Source organism: Loxodonta africana, chromosome 6 (genome assembly GCF_030014295.1).
Source record: "Loxodonta africana isolate mLoxAfr1 chromosome 6, mLoxAfr1.hap2, whole genome shotgun sequence".
NCBI classification, from domain to species: domain Eukaryota; kingdom Metazoa; phylum Chordata; class Mammalia; order Proboscidea; family Elephantidae; genus Loxodonta; species Loxodonta africana.
Window position 1 is genome coordinate 10,526,429 of NC_087347.1, and position 22,420 is coordinate 10,548,848.

The following is a 22,420-nucleotide window of genomic DNA, read 5'->3' on the forward strand; positions in this document are numbered from 1 at the left end:
CCTATGATTAAGACCAGTAGTAGTTATCCATTTTCTATTTTTAATTTCAGCAGTCTCCCATTAAGTTTATACAACCCATGCTCAATCAAAAATTTCTCAACGCTGCTGTATCTGCCCTGGCTTATTCATATCCCCTCCCGCTGCCCGGCCAAAGCTTCCAAGGTTTGCTAGAGAAAATAATGGAAATATGTCAATTTGCTCTAGGTCAATTCATGCCATATATCTTCAGTTGGGTTTCGGCATTGCCAAGAAACGGTATTATGTTCCCCATAGTAGATGCTGTAAAACTTCTCTATTTTCTTCAAGACTTATCCTTAAATATCCAAGGAGAAAAAATCACAAAAAAATCTAAGAGAAAGTGACCATGATATTTCCATGCTCAAGACCTCTTGTGGGAAAGCTGGGGTTGTAAACTCTAAACTTTAGGATAGCTAATTTCACAAAGTTCTGAGAAAATACAGGCATGAATTCCACAGAGATTCTAAAGGGAAAGATAAGAGGGTTGGGAAACTCTTTCAACTATAAACCTGATTATATAAATGGAAATCATTCCAGTGAGAAAATCAATACGGCTTTTTTTTTTTTAACTATCCTGGGCAGGAGTTTTGATAATAACTATTAAAAGCCTTAGATATATTGTGATGCATACAAAAGCTGTGATGCCTAAGAGCCAGCAAGGACACGCTAAGAACAGGTTACCTTTGGGTTTTTTTGATAGCATTACGGGACTAAGATTCATGAAAATGTGGTAGATATGGTGTACAGAGAGTTCTACAAGGCTCATCTGAGATCTCTCCTGATAGTTCTAAGAACAAGATGGAGAATAACTTACAAGTGGATGTCTCCAAAAGTCTAAATCGCTCTGAGAGCCCCTTAATTGGAGGCACCACTGGGAGTGCCAGAGAGGCAACATTTAGACCAAAGGGGAGATCAAGATCCATGGTTCTTACAAAGCTACTTATGTTATATATTCTATTAATGTGGGCATTTTATTCAACCTTTTTGTTAAATATGTGTAAAACTGTGACACCTTGGCTGCCTTTCTAGTTCTGAGTTTCTCCTGAGACCTGCCTCCATATCCTGCCTTGGGTTTCAAGAGAATCATCAGTTTCTTATATTAATCCCCACTTTGATTTAAATTAGCTCAAGTGGTATTCCATGACTTAGAATCAAACCATCCCTGAAACATTTATGTACAAGTTCTTCTGCCTGAGACTTTATACTGTTCCTTGAATAAAGAAACCATAGCTTGTTCACCTTTGTGTTTCTCACATCATTCAGCACGGTGCCTCACACATAATAGTCAATACAGGTCTGGTAAACCAAATTTAGCTACAGAAGAAGTAAAATGACTTTGGACTTGAGTTGTTGTTGTGAGATGCCATCAAGTCAGTTCTGACTCACAGCAACCCTATGTACAACAGAACAAAACGCTGCCCAGTCCTGCGCCATCCTCACAATTGTTACTATATTTGAGTCCATTGTTGCAGCCACTGTGTCAATCCATCTCATTAAGGGTCTTCTTCTTTTTCACGGACCCTCTACTTTATCAAGCATGATGTCCTCCTCCAGGGACTGGTCCCTTCTGTAATTAGTAGCAATTACAGAGGCAGAAAAAGTTCAATACTTTTAAGGGGAGAAGTATAAAGGGGCAGGGAAGAAATTAGGAGGGGAGTCACCATGGCTGAACTCGGTTTTTAGACATAGCTTATGTAGAAGCCAGTTACACATAGTCACACCCAGAGCAAGTACTACCTTCATGTTCCTCGTTAAAACCTGGCACAGATAAGGGAGGGAAGCCAGGCAGTCACAGCACAGTGTGTTCTGACTGGGAAACGGTGACCTCAGTTCCTAAAGATCGGTAACTGATAGCCAGAACAAAATGGCAAGGCGACCACCAGCACGCTCGACAGCTGCAGCCTCACCCTCGGGAGACAGGAGTCAGCTGAGAACTGCGTCAGGAAAACCTGCCACATCTTACTTCTTAAAATAATTTTTCTCTCTTTTTTGCAAAGACTTTAAAAGGCTTATTACCATAAGGGACTGTTTTTGAAGTCTTTATATCAAGAAGGGAGTGGAAAAGTTGATTCCTTTTTCCATCTAAATATGAGAATCTTCAATTTTTTTTATTTTGAAAAAATACATATTAATTTTTTTTTTTTATTATTTTTTAAATATTCTTGCTTTAGATGAGGCAAATGTGCTTGCTGCTTCAAAGGCCTAACTCTTGTTGTTGCTGTTGCTGTACTTGACCCATAAGGTATCTGATGAAGTAATAACTCAGCTGTGAAAAGGACCGGGGAGGCCATTCAAGTAATGAGAGCAGCTCACCCCATGAAGATTTCCTGACTACACCCTTACCGCTTAAAAACTAAGGAAGCGGTCCAATCAAGTGTGCACAATGGGATCTGGCAGATAGGCGCATGAAAGACAGGCTGGCTTTTCCGGGTTGGATGTGAAAGTCTTCCCTTTCCATGGCCAGAGTGTGGAGAGCACAATCAACAGGGGCAGCGCGGCACGGCCATTATCGGGCCTTTTGATTTGACGGTGAGAAACTGGAAAGCCTCTGAGAAAGGTCTATTTAGGGCTCAAGGCGTTAATGTCTCTTAGGCTTACCCAGTTAGGCTTAAAAATGATGACACTGCAATCACACTACTTGAGAGCAGAAAAGGAAGTGTAACTGCCCCTAAGCAGCTCTGAGGTCACACCCGTCACACCAATCATAATACGACTGAAAAAGTGGCACAGGGTAGGGTTTCTTAAATTGCCTTGGGTATGACACACAGACTTGACTTGGCTTACCTCACTAGTTGTGTAAAGTGAAGTATAGACTAAACCTGATAAAAGCACACCTGGGCCATCCACTCAGTGCTGGCCTTCAGAGCCAGAGAACATTCCCAGAGGGTCCATCCTGCATAAGCTAGATGACCAACCAGCAGGTCACCACACTGGCCTAAAGGCAAACGTCACAACAAACTCTTCTCTAGCTCATATTGTTTTATTTCTGTTTCTTGTGAAACACGAACCAGATACCATCAATAATAAACAGCTAAAGATATAGTTAAAATCCAATATTGCTTTTCTTTAAAATAAACACCGGCATGTGTAGCATCTCTCACATACTGGGTCCAGCAGCTTCTTCAGCTCTACATGAAGTGGCCATCCATGATGCTCTGTAATCCATAATTTAGATTACAGTGGTTTCTAGCAGCTTCCAGGGAAACAGTGTACCCCTTCCTGCTTACAGCGGGGTAACTTAATTTTTAATGCCACAGGTGAAACCTCTGATGAGCAACATCAAAAAGGCAAATCATTCAAAGCTACCTTCATATTCACATTTTAAAGCAAAGGAGACTGGGGACCCCTAAATATACTTTTATATTTTACCACTAGAGTCTGAAAAGAGGGCTCTGTCTGAGGCAATGAATGTGGTACACATGAACAGATGGGATTCACGACAGAACAGGACATAAGCAGGGCTCACAATGTGCTTGTATTTCATACCGAAATACAAAAACAAATGGTAATCGCCTGGCTACTCAAGAACCTATACATGACCACTTGACTTGAGGTGATAGCTAAGGGTAATTGCTGAAAAGCCAGGACCAAAATATGTTAAGTACCATGCTTTAATAGGAAAAAGAGTTACTTACAAGCCACCTAAACTGAGTTCTGCCAGGGACCCACAGTTTAGCTTGCCAGAGATCACCTACCCCAGGGCAAAATTGCTGTCCTCCTTCCAGTCCACAATACGGCAGATGAACAGTGTGTTGGCATAGTCTTTAGGCCGGGTCACGAAGTCCTGGGGGCAGTCTTTGAGAGGAACATAAATTCTAGGCACTCGGTGGTCCGAGGGGGAAAACAGGGCATATTTCCTAAACAGCTCACTATTCTTGTCAGCCAAGAGCTTGAGGAGGCCCGTTGCTGCCCGGGAATGTTTTTTCTCCAAGATGTAAACTACCTGAAAACACCAAAGATATGGTCAATATTGTTTATCCACAGAACAGTTGGGAGAAGTCAGCAGGGTACTATTCTATCAAGTAGCTGGTCCAACAGCTTTTCTAGGTCAAAATTAAGCAGCTCCCAGTGATGCTCTGTGACCAAGTAATCCATATTTAAGCTGCAACAACTTAAGTGTCCAGTAAGCATATAAGCAAAACAAAACCCACTGCCTTTGAGTCAATTTTGACTCTCAACAACCCTATGGGACAGAGTAGAACTGTCCCATAGGGTTTCCAAGGAGTGGCTGCCGGATTCGAACTGCTAATATTTTTTGGTTAGCAGCTGAGTTCTTAACCACTGCGCCATTAAACCCAAGAAAACACTCTGCAATGCATGGGTGAATGAGATGAAAGTGCTTTTCAGCCGTTATCTATGTTTTAAGATGTGTAAAATTCCAGCAGGGAAGTTAGGTACGTGTTTTGCAATTCATTTTATCTCATGTGATCAATCGAAGTATTTCACATGAACAAAATAGCAGTTGCTTTTCAAAATATTATTGAATGTAAATAAATTACTACTCTTCTTTATAATGTCTTCGAAAGAGAAATATTTAGCCTTCCTTCTTTCCAAGATTAAACCCTGCCTTCCATTTGACCAGGTGAAGGGTCAGGCCTCCACACCCTACATGCATATGCTATTCCCACAGAGAGAGAAAGAAGCATTCTTGAAGCAGGTGGGTCTTCTCCCACACCCACCCTGGGAAGCTTCTTCCTGGACTGTGTTTTCTCCTGATACAGTCTTTGGCTTCAACTCCTCCCCCCTTTCCAAATGAACTCTCACCTCTGTGCTCTCATAATACCTTGTGTATACTTCTGCTAAACCAAAACCAAACCCACTGCCTTGGAGTCAATTCCGACTCACAGAGACCCTATACGACAGAGTAAAACTGCCCCACAGAGTTTCTAAGGAGCACCTGGTGGATTCGAACTGCTGACCTTTCAGTTAGCGGCCATGGCTCTTAACCACTATGCCACCAGGGTTTGCACTAAAGCACTGTATTTATCTTATTGTAACTGTTCACAGGCTTGTGTCTTCCTCTAGACCAGGGATTGGCAGACATCTTCAGTAACAAGGCAAAGGGTAAATATTTTAGGCTTTGGTGGCCAAAGGGCAAAATCAAGGATATTATACAGATATGTAACAAGAGAAAACAAATTTCCACAATCTTTTTATTGCTGAAATTCAAAATGTAATAATACTGAGTACACATTTTTGTTATACAAGTATACTAACAAGAAGAACGGAATTCGTTTTTGGGGGGGTAACATCTTGCTAGCTTGAGGTTTAGTGTTCCTATCATCAAAACTGATTGCAAACATCCACATGGTAATGCTGATCTATAAAGAGATTTTACAAATTTCACCTTAGAAAACGCTCGTTCACGTAGATTAAAAACATCCATGCTGCCGAGTTGATTCCAACTCATAACGGCCCTATAAGACAGAGTAGAACTGCCCCATAGGGTTTCCAAGGAACAGCTGGTGGGTTCAAACTGCCAACCTTTTGGTTAGCAGCCAAGCTCTTAACCACTATGCCACCAGGGCTCCTGTTCACATAGATAAAAACAAAACAAATCCACTGTTGTCGAGTCGATTCCAACTCATAGTGACCCTACAGGACAGAGTAGAACTGCCCCACAGAGTTTCCAAGGAGTGCCTGGCAGATTTCAACTGCCAACCTCTTGGTTAGCAGCTGTAGCACTTAACCGCTACGCCACCGGGGTTTCCATTCACATAGATAGGTACTGCCAAATATCGATATTAATCTACAAGCACATGATTTTAATTGAGTACGTTTATCACACAGAAGGCATGTATAGAATTCTATTAGACTCTCCTCTTTATATTTGCCTTTTTAAGCCTGTCATTACATGACCAATTAATCACTTCTAATTGAAGATTAGACGGAAACTTCTTCATTGTACTCGAGAGACTCCTGTGGCTAAGTTGCTCCTCCATTCCAGGGATCCCTAACCAGTCTACCCAGAAACCCAGTGCCACCGAGTCAATTCCGACTCCAGTCTACCTTCCTCTTTTCACCTTTTAAGTTTTCTAATTTTCCTAGGTGTTGCTTTGCTATGAGTTGGGAATACTGTGAAGACAGCACGTAGTTTGGCAATGTCCACATATACTGTATTGTTTTTAGCACAGCTATAGTGTCACTGCCTAACAACACACAATGCTTTACCTGGTTTGACTGACAAAAGAATCCATATTTCATTGCACCTTAAAAGTGTGACATTCAAAGTTCACTCTTCTTGTTTTGACGAGTATGCAGTGGTAATAAAAAATAATAACAAAATGTCACAATATGGTGACAAGAATGGTACTTGAAGTGCTCCTGCCTTGTCACCGTAGCACTGAGATTTGTAGTGTGCTGAGCGGCAGTGCACATACAGTCTCTGTGGCAACTACCCGACTCTGCTGTGGTAACATGAAAGCTTCCACAGACAATACATAAACGAGTGAGCCTGGCTGTGTTCTAATAAAACTTTATTTACAGATACTGAAATTTAAGTTTTATATAATTTTCTTTTATTTTTTTCCCAATCATTTAAAAATGTAAAAATCGTTATTAGGATGGGGGCCACATAAAACCAGGGAGTGAGTTGACTTTGGCCCAGGGGCCAGAGTTTGCCACTCCCTGCTCTAGACCAGGAATCACATCCTGAAATACCAACATGGGCCGGGTGGGGGGAAAAAGAGAGAAAGGGTGCCACCGGGGGCACTAGCAAGTAGGAGAATGCACGTTCCATCTGCAGAGGGCGGCCTCTACTCAGCCATGACTGACTAAAGTCCTTTAGGAATGTGGCCCAGTGTTGCCAGGTGTTTTGTTTTGACAGGCAAGGGCAGAAAAGTTTTTTGTTTTTATGTAAGCTACTAAGTTAAAATTTTAAAATACTGCACAGGTCAAATAAAACAGGTCTGTGAGCCAGCGAGCATGTTGCCTGAATGAGCTTAATATGCAAAATGCTTATTGAAAGAAAGAGCTAGGTAACTGGGCAGCAATCAGGGTAACGTATCTGTAATATCATTTAAAAACTCCTCATGTCAAGACGCAGGAAACGCTCTCTTAACTAGTTGGATTAAGTGACCAGACTGCATTCCCAGGTAAACACGCAGGCGGATGCCTCTGGTACACAAAGCCCCATGCCGTGATGCCACCGAACACCCTGTCTTTGCACTTCTTCTACCACGAGCTCTCTGTGCAGCCAGAACCAGCAGTTTGACGCCACACTGGAATATGCCAACAGCATATATTATTAAGAAATAAAGCTGAATTACACAAAACGATAAAACAGGAGTGCAAGAGACAGTTCCTATGATAACCAAATTGAATGTTTTTGAAAAAAAAATTCAATTATTAAAAATTTACTTTTGAAATATAAATGGACATGACAACAATAAAAGAAGTAGATCCAAAATGTGTAAAAATCTAGGAGCCGTCCACATTCATAAGACTTCACCAGTATCTAAAGTCTCACTCTGACTACCAAGAGATGCCACATTATGAATGTGGTTTAAGCAAGAAGGAGGATGCAGAGCTCCAATCCACAAGGCCACACCCAAAGAAAAGCCCCTGGGTCTTTATCCAAAGATAGGCAAAGGAAGATATGTTTGTATGTTTAAGGTTATTTTACAAAATTCGCTTTGTATGACTCCCTGCTTCCACTGACTTTTCTGATGAACTGACCACCTCCAGTCCTGACTGCCTCACATGAGGGGCCTGGGACAAGCAGCTCAGCTGACAGCCACTTGGAGAAGTGGAGAAAATCTGTCGGCAATGACCTTTGCTGATTTTTGCAAGGACTTCTCTGGGGAAGCTCTTGGGTCTTGTGATGTGAAGGTGTTCTCCTCTTTTGTAACTGCTGCCCCAGCATTCTCTCCTCCTAAATTAAAGAGAGAAAACAGAGAAAGAAGGAGAGAAAAGGAGGAATCTATTAGATGCATATCTAAGTGAAGTGGCTAAGATCAATCACGTCACATACCTGCATTAATGCTCACCATGCAGCCTTCGCCTCAGCAGGCCACGGTTTATCTAGTTAACATTCTTCATGTGCTAATAAGCATCTTACACATGGAGAATATAAATCCATGTGGAATTAAACTAAATCGTCTGTGTGCCAAAATGCCAAAAAACTCCGTGTTATTAAACACTGCCCCAGCCCACAACGAAGAACAGAGATACATTAATTTATTATGCACATCTGCTGAAATAAAACAAAATCCAATGTTAACTTCTAAAGTACTTTGGGACCAGCCATTACAAACAAAATGGTGGAAAATAGATTATATTTATTAAATAAATTAAAAAAAAAAACCCAACCCTGATTTTCCTGGCTTTTCATAGTGACATTATATAAAGAGTAAAGTACTTAAAGTCTTTTAATGTTTAATTTCCTTTTTTAAAAAACACTTATAAAATGCACATTCACCCAAGAAACGGAAACCACATCTCCCCAGTAAAGAGGCAGTTAGGCTCTGGACCAGAGGTATTAAAAACCCTCAAGAACACAAGCAGCAAATTACACACTTTTGAACATTTAATATTTTGTATTTTCTTTTGTTACATTAGATTCCCCGCACACACCAAGAAAAAAAAAACTCATCCAACTACATTGGAGTTTCTGGATTCTAAGGGCCACAATCAATTCATGTGGGACCCTCTCCAGACAGCTCAGGGAGACTCATACTTATCATCATTTAGACGTAACCAAAGGCCAAAATAAATAAATAAATCCTTTCAGGACTGGCTGCCTCTTAGCGAAGGCTCAGCTAAAAGCCAACTTTGACCGTTCTGGGCGTATTCTGGAAACACTGACATGATCTGACCTACTGGGGCTTCAGAATGATCAACTGCTTGCTTTTCCATCTACGCTGAAATCATTTACCTACCAAAGTGCCCGCCGAAAGCAGAATTCTCATTGTTTTCCAAAAAGGAAAAACACAAAAACTTTCCCATCGTCAATCACCCTATCTGCGAAAAAGTAAAATCTTTTGAGAAGACAGAGGGGGACAGGAACTGGCTGAACGGACACGGGCGGTGAGGAGGAACATGCTGTCTCATTAGGGGGAAGGCAGCTAGGAGGACACAGCAAGGTGTGTGTAAGTTTTTGTATGAGAAACTGACTTAGCTTGTAAACTTTCACTTAAAGCACAACAAATGAAAATAAACAAAAAGTAAAATCTTTTATTTGAGACATGTTCAGGGTTCCAAAGTCATCAGATGCTTCCGGAACATCTTTTATAATCTTAAGGGGGAAAAAAAACCCCACCTCACGTTCGTTGTTGATCCGTTCTATAACATTCTGTGGCAATGTGTTCTCCAGAACAAGGTAATTACAGAAGGAACACCCATTCCAACTCACAGCAACCCTACAGGGCAGAGCAGAACTGTCCCATGGAGTTTCCAAGGAGCGGCTGGTGGATTCAAACTGCTGACCTTTTGGTTAACAGCCGGAGCACTTAACCACTGTGCCACCAGGGCTCCAAGGAAAGAATGGGAGAATAGAATTGTCATGAACAAGTACACCCTATCTAGATATTCAATATTTGTGCTGTACAACTCAAGAAGGTAGTGAGAGGGCTGGTTTGTCCAAGGCAGCCCCAACCCTGGGCAGGCACCTTTCTTAGACAACTGCTGATGACTCCGCCTTTGATGACTTGCTTCAGATTCCAGCCCGACATAAAGCCAGCCTTCTGTTCCAAAGGATATGTCAGGCTACAGCCAAAAAAAGGGGCAAGCCAGGGAAGTGAGCCCAGTCCTGGTTTCCAGATCTCACACCTGAACGTGACTTTCTCGTGTTCTGGGCGCATAAGGAAATCCTGACAGAAATAAAGCTTTGTTCGGACAAAGATGCATCCTAGTAAGTTACACTGAAGTTTACGGCCTTGCAAGGGAGCATGATCATAGGTACGATCAAGGAACGTGAAGAAAGGTCAATCACCTTAACAGGCTTCCAACAACTACGTCTTACCAATAACAAAGCTGTCAGTTTAATAAGGGGATCTAGCACATTATTTAATCACAGATAGCTTAATCACAAGATCATTTGTTTGTCTACTTCTCGTGTATTTACTGAGCTCTGGGCATTGAGGATTCAGTGGTGATGAAAAGAAACACAGTCCCTGCCCTCACGGAACAGAGTCTAATGTGGGGGCGAGATTAAATAACTGATTAATATGCAATTACAGTTGTGATGAATGCTGAGGTGGAAAGAGCGGCCTCACAGAGGCAGGGGAGAACACACGTGATTTAGATTAGAGGTCAGGGAAGGCCTCTGAGTAGGCGACATTTAGGACTCTGGTCCGTGTAGGAGTGAAGAAGTGGGAGAAAGATCCCAGGTGGGAAATGGCACGTGGGAAAGACAGAGGTGGGGCGTTCTTGGCAAAATCAAGAAACAGAAAGATCATGTGGCCGGAACGCAGTGAGCAAGAATGAGCCAGGCAGCACACAAGACCAAGAGGTAGACCCGAGTCAAGTCAGATGGGGACATGCAGGGCATGATAAAAATTGTGAACTTAAACCTAACTGCAATGGGAAGATGGCTTAAGATTTTGTGCAAGAAAGCGACACTACCCCAGGCGAGATGCGAGCGGGCTAAAACAAGCTGTAAGGACAGCAGCTAAGAGCCACTGCAGGAGCCCAGGCACGACCGGAGAGCTCCATGATGTAGGCACTGGGGTGCAATTCCAAGGGTCACGTGAAGACATATTTTGGAGTTGAACGACAGACTTAGTGGGAATGAAATATGAGAGCTTAAGGATTATTAGACATAAGAAGGGTTATTTCCAGCTTTCTGCCATCTACAACCAAGTTGGTGGCAGCATCTAGGAAAGACTAGAGGAGGAGGTGAAAATCTGGAGTTCTAGTTAAAAGACGACCCAGCCTTCTTGCAACTAGGAGTGGCCTCTGTGTCTAAGTTTTAGCCAATAAGATGCAGATGAAAGTGTTGTGAGTGACTTCAAAGAAATGTTCTTAAAGGGAGGAGGCCCAGCCTTTCCTCCGTCCTCCTTCCTGCTGGCTGGAATGTGGATGTGACTGCTGGACCCCAAGCATTCATCTTGGGCCATGAAGCCACAGGCCAAATGTGTTTTCTCCTGTGCAGAGCACCATGACAGAATGAGCCTGCAGACTGCGGAGCTGTCCTACAAGCCCTGCCTGCCTATCTCTTTTATGTGAGGCAGAAATAAATTTCCTTCTTGCTTAAGCTATTGATATTTTAGGATTTAATGCTATTCTGAGCAGAACATATTCTCTAACATACAGGTCCAGATGATGAAATTGACAAGCTTGGACACTATCTCGTAAGGCCTTAAAAAGGCCAAGGGAATTTTTCTCTTGAGAGTTATATACCACATCTGTATGTAAGGGCTATGCATTCGGTAGCACACTGGAGTGGACAGACAATAGCCACAGAGCTGTCAGAAAGCTGGGGTCACTGTCTAGGCAAGATGTAATCAGAACCTGAATGAAGACAGCAGCAGGGAGGGGAACAGAAACAAGATGTGAGAGATATTTCTGAGAAGAAACCTGCTCAATATGTCTTCATGGCTATGAAGACTTAACATGAGAAAAAATGAACTTAAATTAAGGATGCTTTTGACTGAATATCAGGAAGTATGCTTTGATGGAGCAATAAAACTCTGTGATGAAAGACTAGAATAGTTGCTGGACATCTTCAAAGGGAGGAAAGGTTGAGCATCCTGCAGTCTTCAGTTTTGCCACACTGAAGCACAGCTGGTCCCTTCTAGTTCAAATAATTCTAGAACTAGTGACTACCAAATTCTTCATCTAAATGCAAGAGTTTTCTGAATATTAGACATGCTACTAATACAGACAACCATTCATTATATTCCTTGAGAAACATTCTAGGAAGAAAAGTCCAGTGAAATCCTAATCTTTTTCTATAAATGATGGGAAACTTTTGTTCTACATTTAAGAAGTAAAATGGCATTGTCTGACGAAGCTGGCATTGCCCCTTACATCCAGCAAGTAAAACCCAATACCTTATTTTGCTAAGAAAAATGATTCTCATTTGGCCATCTGACATAAACACAACAGACTGACTGCTGACAAGTTCGATGACTTTTAACACATTTCAACTCTGCCAAAATTTTTCAGAGGCTTCGACTGTGAGACTAGCGGGGGCAATGAGGAAGAAGCAAGAAATTGGGCACAAAAGTGTGTTTCAATCTATTCAATTAATTTTAAGAGTGACAAACTGTGACAAATCCAAGCCTTTTCCATCTCTGAAAGAACGGTCGTGGAAATTTCCAGTTTCCAACAAGAGCTCAATGAAAACTGTAATATACATTTGTAAACAAAAATATGTCCCTTTCAGATCTCTCAAAATGAACCAACCAGTAAAACTTCTTTTTGATGGGCCCCTCCCGTGATGAAATGTAGACATGACCACCTAAGTCCTATCAGACACAGGGAACAGTCGCTGTTAATAGTATTTTGCCACACTGCAAGGCTGCCAGGCGTGGTGAGTGCTGACAGTCACCCTAGGCCCCAACATCTGGCTCCTGCCAGGGCCAAGGCTCAGGGAGGCTGTCTTGAGGGGCCATCAATGAGTTCTCTTCTTCACAAAATCCCCAGCCCAGAGAGTCTCCCACTTGGAAATGAATCTAACACTGTGGAATAAAATCGTGTTTTCAAAGCAAGTTCACTGGCATTACCTCATTTGACCCACACCACAAGGTTATACTGTATGTAAAACGTGTATCATTATTTCAGTTTCACTGAGGAAACAGGTCATGAAGAGGCAGAATCACTTAACTGGAATCTCACAGCCAGTCAAAGAGTACGCACAGGAATCCTGGTGCTGCCTGTAGTAGCCTGTTCTCCACGCAAGCAGGAGTTGAAGCATTGTGGGAAGAATCACTGGAGACCTACATTAAGATAACATTTAGGTGTCCTCAGAGAGCTCATGTGATAGAAATGAGACAAAGATGAAAACAAATATTTAAAGCCCATGGTGCCAGTGACTTGCCCAAGGGCAATGAGAAAGGAGTCAAGCAGACTTTGACAGAGCAGCCAACCCTGATCTGAAGATAGGAAGGCTGAGTAGGAGCCAGCCAGGTGGATGGGGATGGGGACCATTCCAAAAAGGGAACAGCACGTGTGAAGGCATATAACCAAGAGTAATCTGAAAGGCAGGAAGGCTCTATGTGCCTAAACAGATGTCAGGGACCAGATCAAGAACAGCTGCATATGACGTGCTGAAGAGACTGTATTTTATATTCTGGAGGTGGGGAGCCATTGGAAATTTTAAGTGTAGAATAACACAATCAGAATAATATGTGATGAGAAGTCAACAGTTTATTGTACCCTTGAAGATAATCTTTTTTCTCTAGCTGCTTTAAAATTTTTCTCTTTGCCTTCGGTTTTCTGTAGTTTCACCTAGATCTATCCAGGTTTGAATTTTTTTCTTTTTTTTAATTCTACTTCGCAATCATTGATCTTCTTAAATCTGTGGATTGGCATCTCACTTGTTATGGAAAATCTCAGCCATTACCTTTTCAAGTTTCACCTTTGTCCAATTTCTTTCTCATCTCTTTCTAGAATTTTAATTGAACTTATTTAGACCTTATTACTTTATCCTCTGGAGCCCTGATGGGGCAGTAGTTAAGATCTTGACTGCTTACCAACAGGTTTGGTCTTTTTGGTTTTATCATGTTCCCTGGAGCCCTGGCAGTGCAGCGGTTAAAAGCTCAGCTGCTAACTGAAAGGTTGGCAGTTCGAAGTCACCAGCCACTCCTTGGAAGCCCTGTGGGGCAGTTCCACTCTGTCTTATAAGGTCACTGTGAGTCCAAATTGACTCAACAGCAATGGGTTTGGTTTGGTTTTTGGTACTCTTACTTTGTAGGTCTCTTGGCTTCTCCGCTGTATTGTCTTTGTTCCCCTATATTCTGGATAGGTTTTTTTCTTACCTGTCTTCTAGTTTATTAATTTTCTCTTCAGCTTTTTCCAATCTGCTGTTAAACCTATCCACTAATTTTTCTTCTTCAAACTACTATTTACTTCAATATATACTTTTTCGCATTCACTGAGTTTTCAATTCCATTGCTGTAACATGTGTTTCTAGAAGCTTTATGTGGTTCCTTTTCCAATCTGCTTCGTTACTTTTCATAGTTTCTATTCCTTGCAGCTATTTTCAAACTTATATTTTATTTCTTTAAACATAGGAAACAGAGTAGTTTTGTAGACTGTGATGACTCTAACAACTGATGACATTTTTGCAGGTCTGTTTCTGATGTTTGTGGTTTCTGATTGTTCTTGCCCTGGAGTCTGTTTTCCTTGAGTACCTGGTTACATTATGCACTGGTGACCGAATAATTTGAGGCCTAGATTGAAGAAATCTTCCTTTTGAGAGAATTTAAACTTGATTTTGCCAGATGCCCAGAACCACAATCACTCTTTAAACCTACTCAAGGCTCTAGATTCTTTAGTTGACCAAATCAGCTTGAACCTGGGTGGCAATTCCATGTGAAAGCTAGTATGTTTCAGGTTTATCCTCATCCTGATAGTGTAGCCCTTTGAGATCCCAGTTTCTTTTGAAAATCTGGGCTATGATTTCTGTCCCCCATTCCTGCTGGTCAAATCTACAATGCCCTCTTAGTTCTTGATTCCAGTCATCTTCTGGTGAGCAAAGGTAGGTGTAAGTCCAGGCTGAGACTTGCTGAGTTTCAGTTGTTAGATATTACATCTGGTACTTAAGAGAAAGGTCTGGATTGGATATGTACAAAGAGCAAATGAATGCATGGGCTGGCTCCCTCGGGGATTGTTCAGAACTCCAAGGGAAGAGATCCTAATACAGAACAGTGACAAACACTACCATTAAAGAAAAGCAGAAGCAGAAAAGCTTCCAAAGGAAACTGAGGTGTAATCGAAGAGGCAGGAGAAAAGTCAGGCTAGTGTGGGGGTCACTGAAGCCAAGCAAGCATGCACTTCAACAGGGAGAGCGTGGTCAGCAGCGTGGCCTCATTGATAAGGTCACAGGTGGCTGAGGTAGGACTGACTTGAAGGCAACAGAATCCAGAAGAACTCTGTGCATGGAACTGTGGGGTGAGGGTGCAGAACAGGCTCAGGAAGTCTGGCTGCGAGGGAGAGGAGGCAATGCGGGGTGGACGCCGGAGAGGGCAAGAACAATCAGGACATTATTTTTTTAAGATAAGGGAAGCCTGGACATGGTTAATTGCTGATGGGAAGGAGCCAGTAAAGGTGCGGTTGAAGTGGGCACAATTAAGAAAGGGAGAGGTCCCTGGGCAGGAAGGGATGGGATTCAGAGACCAAGTGGGAGGGATTAACCTCAGGCAGAAGGAGGGACGGAGAAACGCCAACTTCATTGTTTCTTTGATGGAAGTGGGAATGGAAAAGAAAACAGGATTTCTGAGAAAGATCTGCCTAGATGATGGATGCTGGGAGAGCTGTCATTTCTGTTTTGAACACATGTTGAGTTTGGGATGACAATGGAATGTAAGTATTATGAAGCCTTCTGTGCAAGCTGGGGGTCTGATTCTAGATCTTGGGATAGAGGTTGGGAATATCAATTAGATGAAAACATTATCTGAGAGTAGACAGATGGGTAGAGACAGGGGAAAGAAGGCCTTAACACAGTGAGTAACAGGATGAATAAACTGAACTGAAAGGAAGCTAATACCCAAGCATTAAGTGGAAAAAAAAAGAAAAGAATCCCTTGCTATCTGATTTTCCAGCCTTGTTGTAATTTATAGTCTGGTGAGAATGAAGAAGGCAGGTCCTCATAGTGGCAGGATTTGCTCAGACTCCCCATCAGGCTGGCCAGGCAGGAGCCTCAGGTTCCTGAGCACGAGGGCTGAGCCACAGCTCTGGGGCCCAAACCTGCATCCCTGCTCAGATGAGGCTTTGCACTAATTCCTATCCCCTGCTGTTAACTGTATTAATTATACCTTCAACACCTCCTGTTTTCTCTGAGCACTCTCTGCTCCAAATCTTTCTCTCGCCCAGGAGAAACCACTTCTAAATTTCTCTCTACTAAAGCTTTAATTGGCTTTTAGCCTCATGAGTCCCCAAAGACCCAGAATGTAGGCACATAACACACTTATGTGCTTCCCTCTACAGCTGGCTTTCAGTTACTAATTCTGCATCTGTCTCAACAGATGAATGATTCCTCCAAGTTTTAAGCTGACTTCCAACTGAGTTTTTCTTAAAGGGGCCAAGCTTCACCATCTTACTGTGATCACTTCGACACCAAAACAGTTTACTAAAACCAGACTGATATTTCTTCACCTGCCTTCTAAAAAAGACCTATCAACAGTTCCAAAAAATGGAACAGGTGATAAACTATCGTGGAGGATTAAGTAGAGACTGGATTCACAGCATGAGGAGCTAGACTAGATGATTTTTGCTAGGCTTTGAGTCTGTGATCCTACGTATGTCAAACACACATCTCTTATCCAAGCCTCTTACAGCACGGTTGACATTTCACCCCATCAGACATCTCTAACAGGGATAGTAAGATCTGGCCCACTTCTTAGGCAAAAGGAAAAGATTTAAAATGCTGCTTCCCCAAGAGCCAGTCCTTTTTCAATCCATTTGCTGTGATCTGAAAAAGTAGTCATTCCATGACAAAAGAAACCAGAGAGTTTAAAGAAGAGGAATAAGTTGATTTTTATAGAGTGCATCATTTCTGAGTTCCACCAGGCCCCCCCAAAAACAGAACAATGCTCCCCTCAAAAACAGCTAATGTTTGAAGCATCTTTGATGGAGAACTGCTGCTCCTTAATAAGGGAACAAGCTCTTACTCTAAAAGTGAACCAGGCTAAGGCAGATCACTCCAGCCAGGTTATGTAGACATGTCTGATTCATTGCTTTTGATGCCAAATTAGCAAATCTTAAGATTTTATAACAGACCCTATAAGGCTGTGTGGAGAAAGAGGCCTCAGGTATTAAACAGCAGAGAGACTGATCCAGTGCTTCTTTACTTTCAAACAAGGGAAGGAAGAGGAGTCTTCTGCAATATGTTCGCTAAATACTGTTGGGGGGTTGCAAGTGGATTAAAGACAAGCAAACACAGTTAAATGAGGGGGATAAACAATATTCAACCATAATACTACCAGTCATGAAATGTAAACCACAACATTAGGTATAAAGAAGGGTCACAGAAAGGAAAGCTCACACATCTTGGTGAAGTACATAAAGGCTTGTGGAGGAAACACCTTACGGTGAGCAGACTCTAAGATGACCCTGAGGGACTCCCACCTCCTGGTATTCATGCCCTTGTACAGTCCCCTGCCCTTGAGCCTGAGCAGGACCTGTGACTTGCTTCTAACCAACAGAATATGGCAAAGGTGGTGGATGTCACTTCCATGATTAGGTAATATCAGATTGTAACTTCTGTCTTGCTAGCAGACTCCCTTGCTAGATCTGAGGACGCAAGCTGCCATACAGAGAGCCCCAGGTGACAAGGAGCTGAGGGCAACCTCCAGCCAACAGCCAGCAAGGAAATGAGGCCCTCAGTCCAAAAGTCCACAAAGAGCTGAATCTGGCCAATGACCACATGAGCTTGGAAGCTGACCTCTCCCTGTTTCAGCCTTCAGACGACCGACACACCTGGACTGCAGCCTTGTGGGACCCTGATGCAGAGGACCCAGAGGAGCCGTGTCTAGACTCCTGACCCACAGAAACTGGGGGATAATAAATGTGTGGTTTGAGGCCATTAAGTTTGCAGCAATTTGTTACTTAGCTACCAAAAACTAACACACATCTAAAATGCAGTTGACATTTGAAGAGTGGGAGGAATCTTCACAGGAGGAGATGGGGAATAAGTAATATTCACAGCAGGAAAGAGGAGGCACAGAGACACAAGGGCAGTAGAATGAAGAGAGGGCTTAGGAGCAATAAAAAGCCCAGTTTGGCTAGACCTAAGGTTTAAGTCACAATCAACTTGACAGCAACTAACAACAACAACGGTTTGAGTGGGCAGGTGGGAGGGCCAAGGCTGGAGAGGCAGGAGAGCCCCAATGGCAAGGGCAGCCAGAGAGCTGTGAATGCCCATCACTGGCGTCAGGTGGTCTGAGAACCTCTGCGGGAGACTCACCAGACACTTGCTACTTGATGAGGCAACAGGCTTCACAAATGGTTTGGAAAATGCCCAGGATGGAAGGTGATGCTTTAAGGTGCTCCCCCTTCCATCACCTCATTTGATTTATGCAAAAACCTGTGAAGGAGTCAAGGCAGGTATCCATTAAGAAGGTTTCTCACAAATAAGGAAAAGGAAGCACTAAGAGGTAAAAATGACTGGTGAAAGTGCTTATTCAGTATTCTTTTTTCAACTAAGGGTGTTGCCACAGTTTGGTGAATCCCTCTTCCCTGGGAGGGAAGGGAACAAGGCTGGCCAGGCAGGTAGGATTCTGGCCCCCTGCCCCAGGATGGACCCAAGAAGCAGTCAGACCTGGAACCAAAGGTGCACTAGGCCTAGGTGAGCTGTAGGGCCCAGGTGCAGTAGTCTAGACTGCAGAAGCAAGCACCAAAGGGTCCTTGAAATAGGAGGACCCAGACAAGTGTCAGGCCAGAGTCAAGCCTATCAAGTCTATCAACTTCAGACTCCATCGCATTCTTCTGGCCCAAGTGAATGAGTCTTGGGATTGGCCAGGTGGGGGTTGGCTAACCGAGGAGCAGAAATGAGGGGCTGTGACTGTGCAGCTGAGCTTTCATTCAGAGGACTAGTGACAGGGTGTGCCGGGTGGGAGGCTGGTTCCACTTAAACGGACAGGGGTGACACACTCTTTTTTTAGGTTTATTATTATTACTATTGTTGTTGTTGTTTTAAAGCACTATCTGAAAACCAGGGACAATTTTCTATTATAAAATATTAAATAAGATCTGTCCTTAATGGTGGGCTTTCTATAGCCAGAATAGGGCAATTGTTTGTTCCCTCTCCCCAACCAGTGCCACACGACTCTGTTTTGTTTTGTTTTTTTCCTAATAGGCTTAGATGGAATTTTCTCAATAGCTTTTTGAAAGTACCAACAGATTATATCCACCATTACTCTGAGTCTTTTAGTTGGGCAAAGATTTCCCCTGGCATGTTGCTGCATGACTTGAAAAATTTAGCTGATGGTTCTCTGAGAGAACTGGAATTATCTGGAGTGATCCAAAGGAGAATCAAGGCCACTAGGATGACTCTGTAGCTACATGTAGTTCTGTGTAGTGTCAATGAAAGGGTCCCTAACGGGAGAAAATACATGAGACTCTAAGGAAGCAGATTAAACACCAGAGTTACAAAAAGACGTTGTCACTCAACGGAGCAAACCTGGCATATGCGGACCCCCTAAAAAAACAAACCCACTGCCATCAAGTCGATTCTGACTCATAGCAACCCTACAAGATACAGTAGAACTGCCCCAAGGCTGTAAATCTTTACAGAAGCAGACTGCCACATCATTCTCCCATGGAGTAGCTGGTAGGCTTGAACCACCAACCTTTTGGTTAGCAGCCAAGTGCTTTAACCACTGTGCCCACAGAGCTCCTTATATGCTGACCAGAGGGATGTAAAAGGGAAAGCTACTTGACTAGGCCTTCCCTTCCCAGGGCCTGTTGTTGTTATTAACTGCAGCAGAGTTGGTCCTCAACTTATGGTGACCCCATGCAAGATGAAACAAAACGCTGCCTGGTCCTGTGCCATCCCCATGATCGGTTATAGACCAGACAGGTGTGACCCACAGGGTTGTCACTGGCTGATTTTTGGAAGCAGGCCACCAGGCCTTGCTTCCTAGTCCTTCCTAGTCTGGAAGCTCTACTGAAAGCTGTTCAGCATCATAGCAACACACAAGCCTCCACCGACAGATGGCTGGTAGCTGTGCATAAGGTGTGTTGGCTGGGAGTGAAACCCAGGTCTCCCACATGGAAGGTAAGAACTCTACCACTGAGCCACCAAAGCCTCTCCTGGAGTCTACCAACCTGAAAATTAACTGCACAGACAACAGAGCTCAGGATCCCAGATGAAGGGAAGTAGGGATGAAGACATTAACTACCCCCAACTGTAGCAAATTCCGTTCACCCAGACATACTGTATGTTCAATAAACACCAAACTGAACTTTTCTCTTTCCATTCATTCTTCCAAAACAGTGGAGGGGCTCTCCCTGAACAAAGGTTGATTAAATAATTGTGAGAATTAAATCTTTTTAAATAAAATAATCTTTGGTCAGTCATCTGACACCCACTTAGGAAAGAGAAATATTCCTTTGTTTCTTGAAAATGCCTATCACTTTCTTCTACTTCCACATTAATTTTCTGTTAGGTCTTATACAAGGCTTTGAAAATCTCTATCAGAGGTACTTCCCAATCCTCCATCCTTGCTCCTGAGTTTTCCATATCTACCAGTTTGTTCCCCGGTTTTATTGGACAATGAGCACTTCAGGTAATTCCAATCATGGTCCGTCTACTGGGTAATCTCACTCAGTCTCCTTCCTTAACAGCCTTGGATGACTCTCCACCACCCAGATTTCTTAGTAATCCCATAACTTCAACTGATAATAATCAGATCTATAACTCACAGCATCCTCCTCTGGGTTTATACTTCTATTTCCAACTGTCTGCTGATGTCACTACCTGAACGTCCCCCCCATGTAATTCCAATTCAACATATAATCAGAACCTAAATTTGGGTTCTGACTTCTTTTCTTGTTTTTCTAATTTAAGAATGTCAGCACACTTAAGGTTGCTAAGCTAGACATCAAGCTAATCTTATTCTTGAATCCTCTACTGTCTAAGTCCCATATACGATCTACCATCAAACTCTGTCACTTTTAGTTCTGAAATGTCTCACTAATCTACCCCTTCTTCTGCATTCCAGTTGCTATTGCTCTCAGCCAGGTTTTTCAGCTTCACTAGTCTTAGGTGGTTCCCTGCTATGCCCCAATTTCTCCCTTCTTTTTAACATTCAGTCTCCCTCCTTAGTAGCCTTGGATGACTCTCCATCACCCAGATCTCTTAGCAGAGCTCTGCAAAACTTTCCTATGGCCTATTTTTCTAGCTTCCTCCCCAGACTCCCCACCATGCCTCCTACACTATTCCCACTGTAGGTATTACTCTACCTACCGTCCACCTCTGTGCCCTGTTTATACCAAGAATATTCCTCACGCTCTCTCCCCTGACAAATACCACTCATCCTTCAAGGCCCAGGGCACGCATTCTGTCTTCTTTTTTCTCTTCCTCTTACTCTACCCTCCTCTTATCTTCTCCCCCTCCCTCTTTTAGTGGTCCCTCCCCTCCCTGCAAGTCTGTTCTCTACACGCCCCTGTCTGTGGTTACTAGCAGTCTCTATTCCCTAATAACTAACCCTGTTTCCAGCCCCAACTCCATAGGACGTTTCAGCTCCAGAGACCGCAAGTTGTAGAGAAAAATATTCTGGCTGGTCATTGGCAATCAATGGGTTGGTTCTCCTTAGGCCAGGGGTCCACTCATGGTCCAACCAAGGCCCTGGGTACAGGGGCAGGTTGGGTTTACCTCTTCAACAGGGGCACTTCCCATGAAGGGGGTAAGGGCAGGTAAGACCCAGGACCCATGTCTGTTATTGTCTCTTCTCTCATAGACTAAGGGCACCTCAAGGACGAGGATCTAGGCTCTATTTTTTATTCATCTTTGTTTTCCCAGCAAGTAGCACAATGCCGGTGTATGCAAAATCTCACCTTAGCACCTGTTTTTAGACCTTAAAATAGGAGAACCCCCATTTATAAATATAAAAAACCTGGGACCAGAGAAGAAAAAAAGTGATTTGCCCAAGCCCACACTGCAAGCAAGTGGCAGGGCAGAATCAAAACCCCAGTTTCCCAATACCTCTGGCCACATCCCTTCTCCCTCAGTTACTAGATTTGTTCATGAGAATGCCCATGAGAGGCCCAAAAGCCTGATATAAGACATGATGCCCCCCATCTGTATATGGTTGGGTGCTGCTGAAATGACAGAAAATCCAACTCAAACTGGCTTATATACCAAAGGTGACTTATTGGCTTGCACAACTGGAAATCCTGACATAGGGAAGGCCTAGGGTCACTTGATCCAGGGCTCACTAATGGCCTTAGGAGCCCTTATTTATTCTGACTCTCTACTCTTCTACCTACCATATTTAGCAAGTTGTAGGGTAGCTGCCAAAAGCAATAAGAGCTACCTGTTTCCTCATTTAGACCTAACAGGAAACTACACATGCCTTAGAATTCCAAGCACGATTCACCCTGATTGGACTGCTTAGGTCACCTGCCTATGGGAAGAGGAGGGATGTGCACCAAATGGTATTAAGCTGCACTGTCCAATTTGGTAGCCACTAACCACATGTAAAGGAGCCCGGGTGGCAGAGTGGTTAAGTGCTCAGCTGCTAACCGAAAGGCTGGCAGTTTGAACCCACCAGCCACTCCATGGGAGAAAGATGTG

The 22,420-nt window shown here is 43.1% G+C and overlaps 1 protein-coding gene across 4 annotated transcripts in view; it reads right to left on the minus strand.

Moving 5' to 3' along the window:
* The window catches only part of DIS3L2 (DIS3 like 3'-5' exoribonuclease 2), a 386,862-nt gene that overhangs the window by 231,134 nt on the left and 133,308 nt on the right, over positions 1–22,420 (minus strand). For 3 of the 4 annotated variants that reach the window (XM_064286551.1, XM_064286549.1, XM_064286550.1), the window contains exons 7-8: positions 7,791–7,891; positions 3,714–3,961 (exon numbers count right to left, since the gene is read on the minus strand). In XM_064286551.1, coding sequence (XP_064142621.1) covers positions 3,714–3,961; positions 7,791–7,891 — 349 coding nt within the window. Of the gene's footprint in view, positions 1–3,713; positions 3,962–7,678; positions 7,892–22,420 lie in introns of those variants that run through there. The other variant, XR_010322206.1, reaches the window with a different exon arrangement.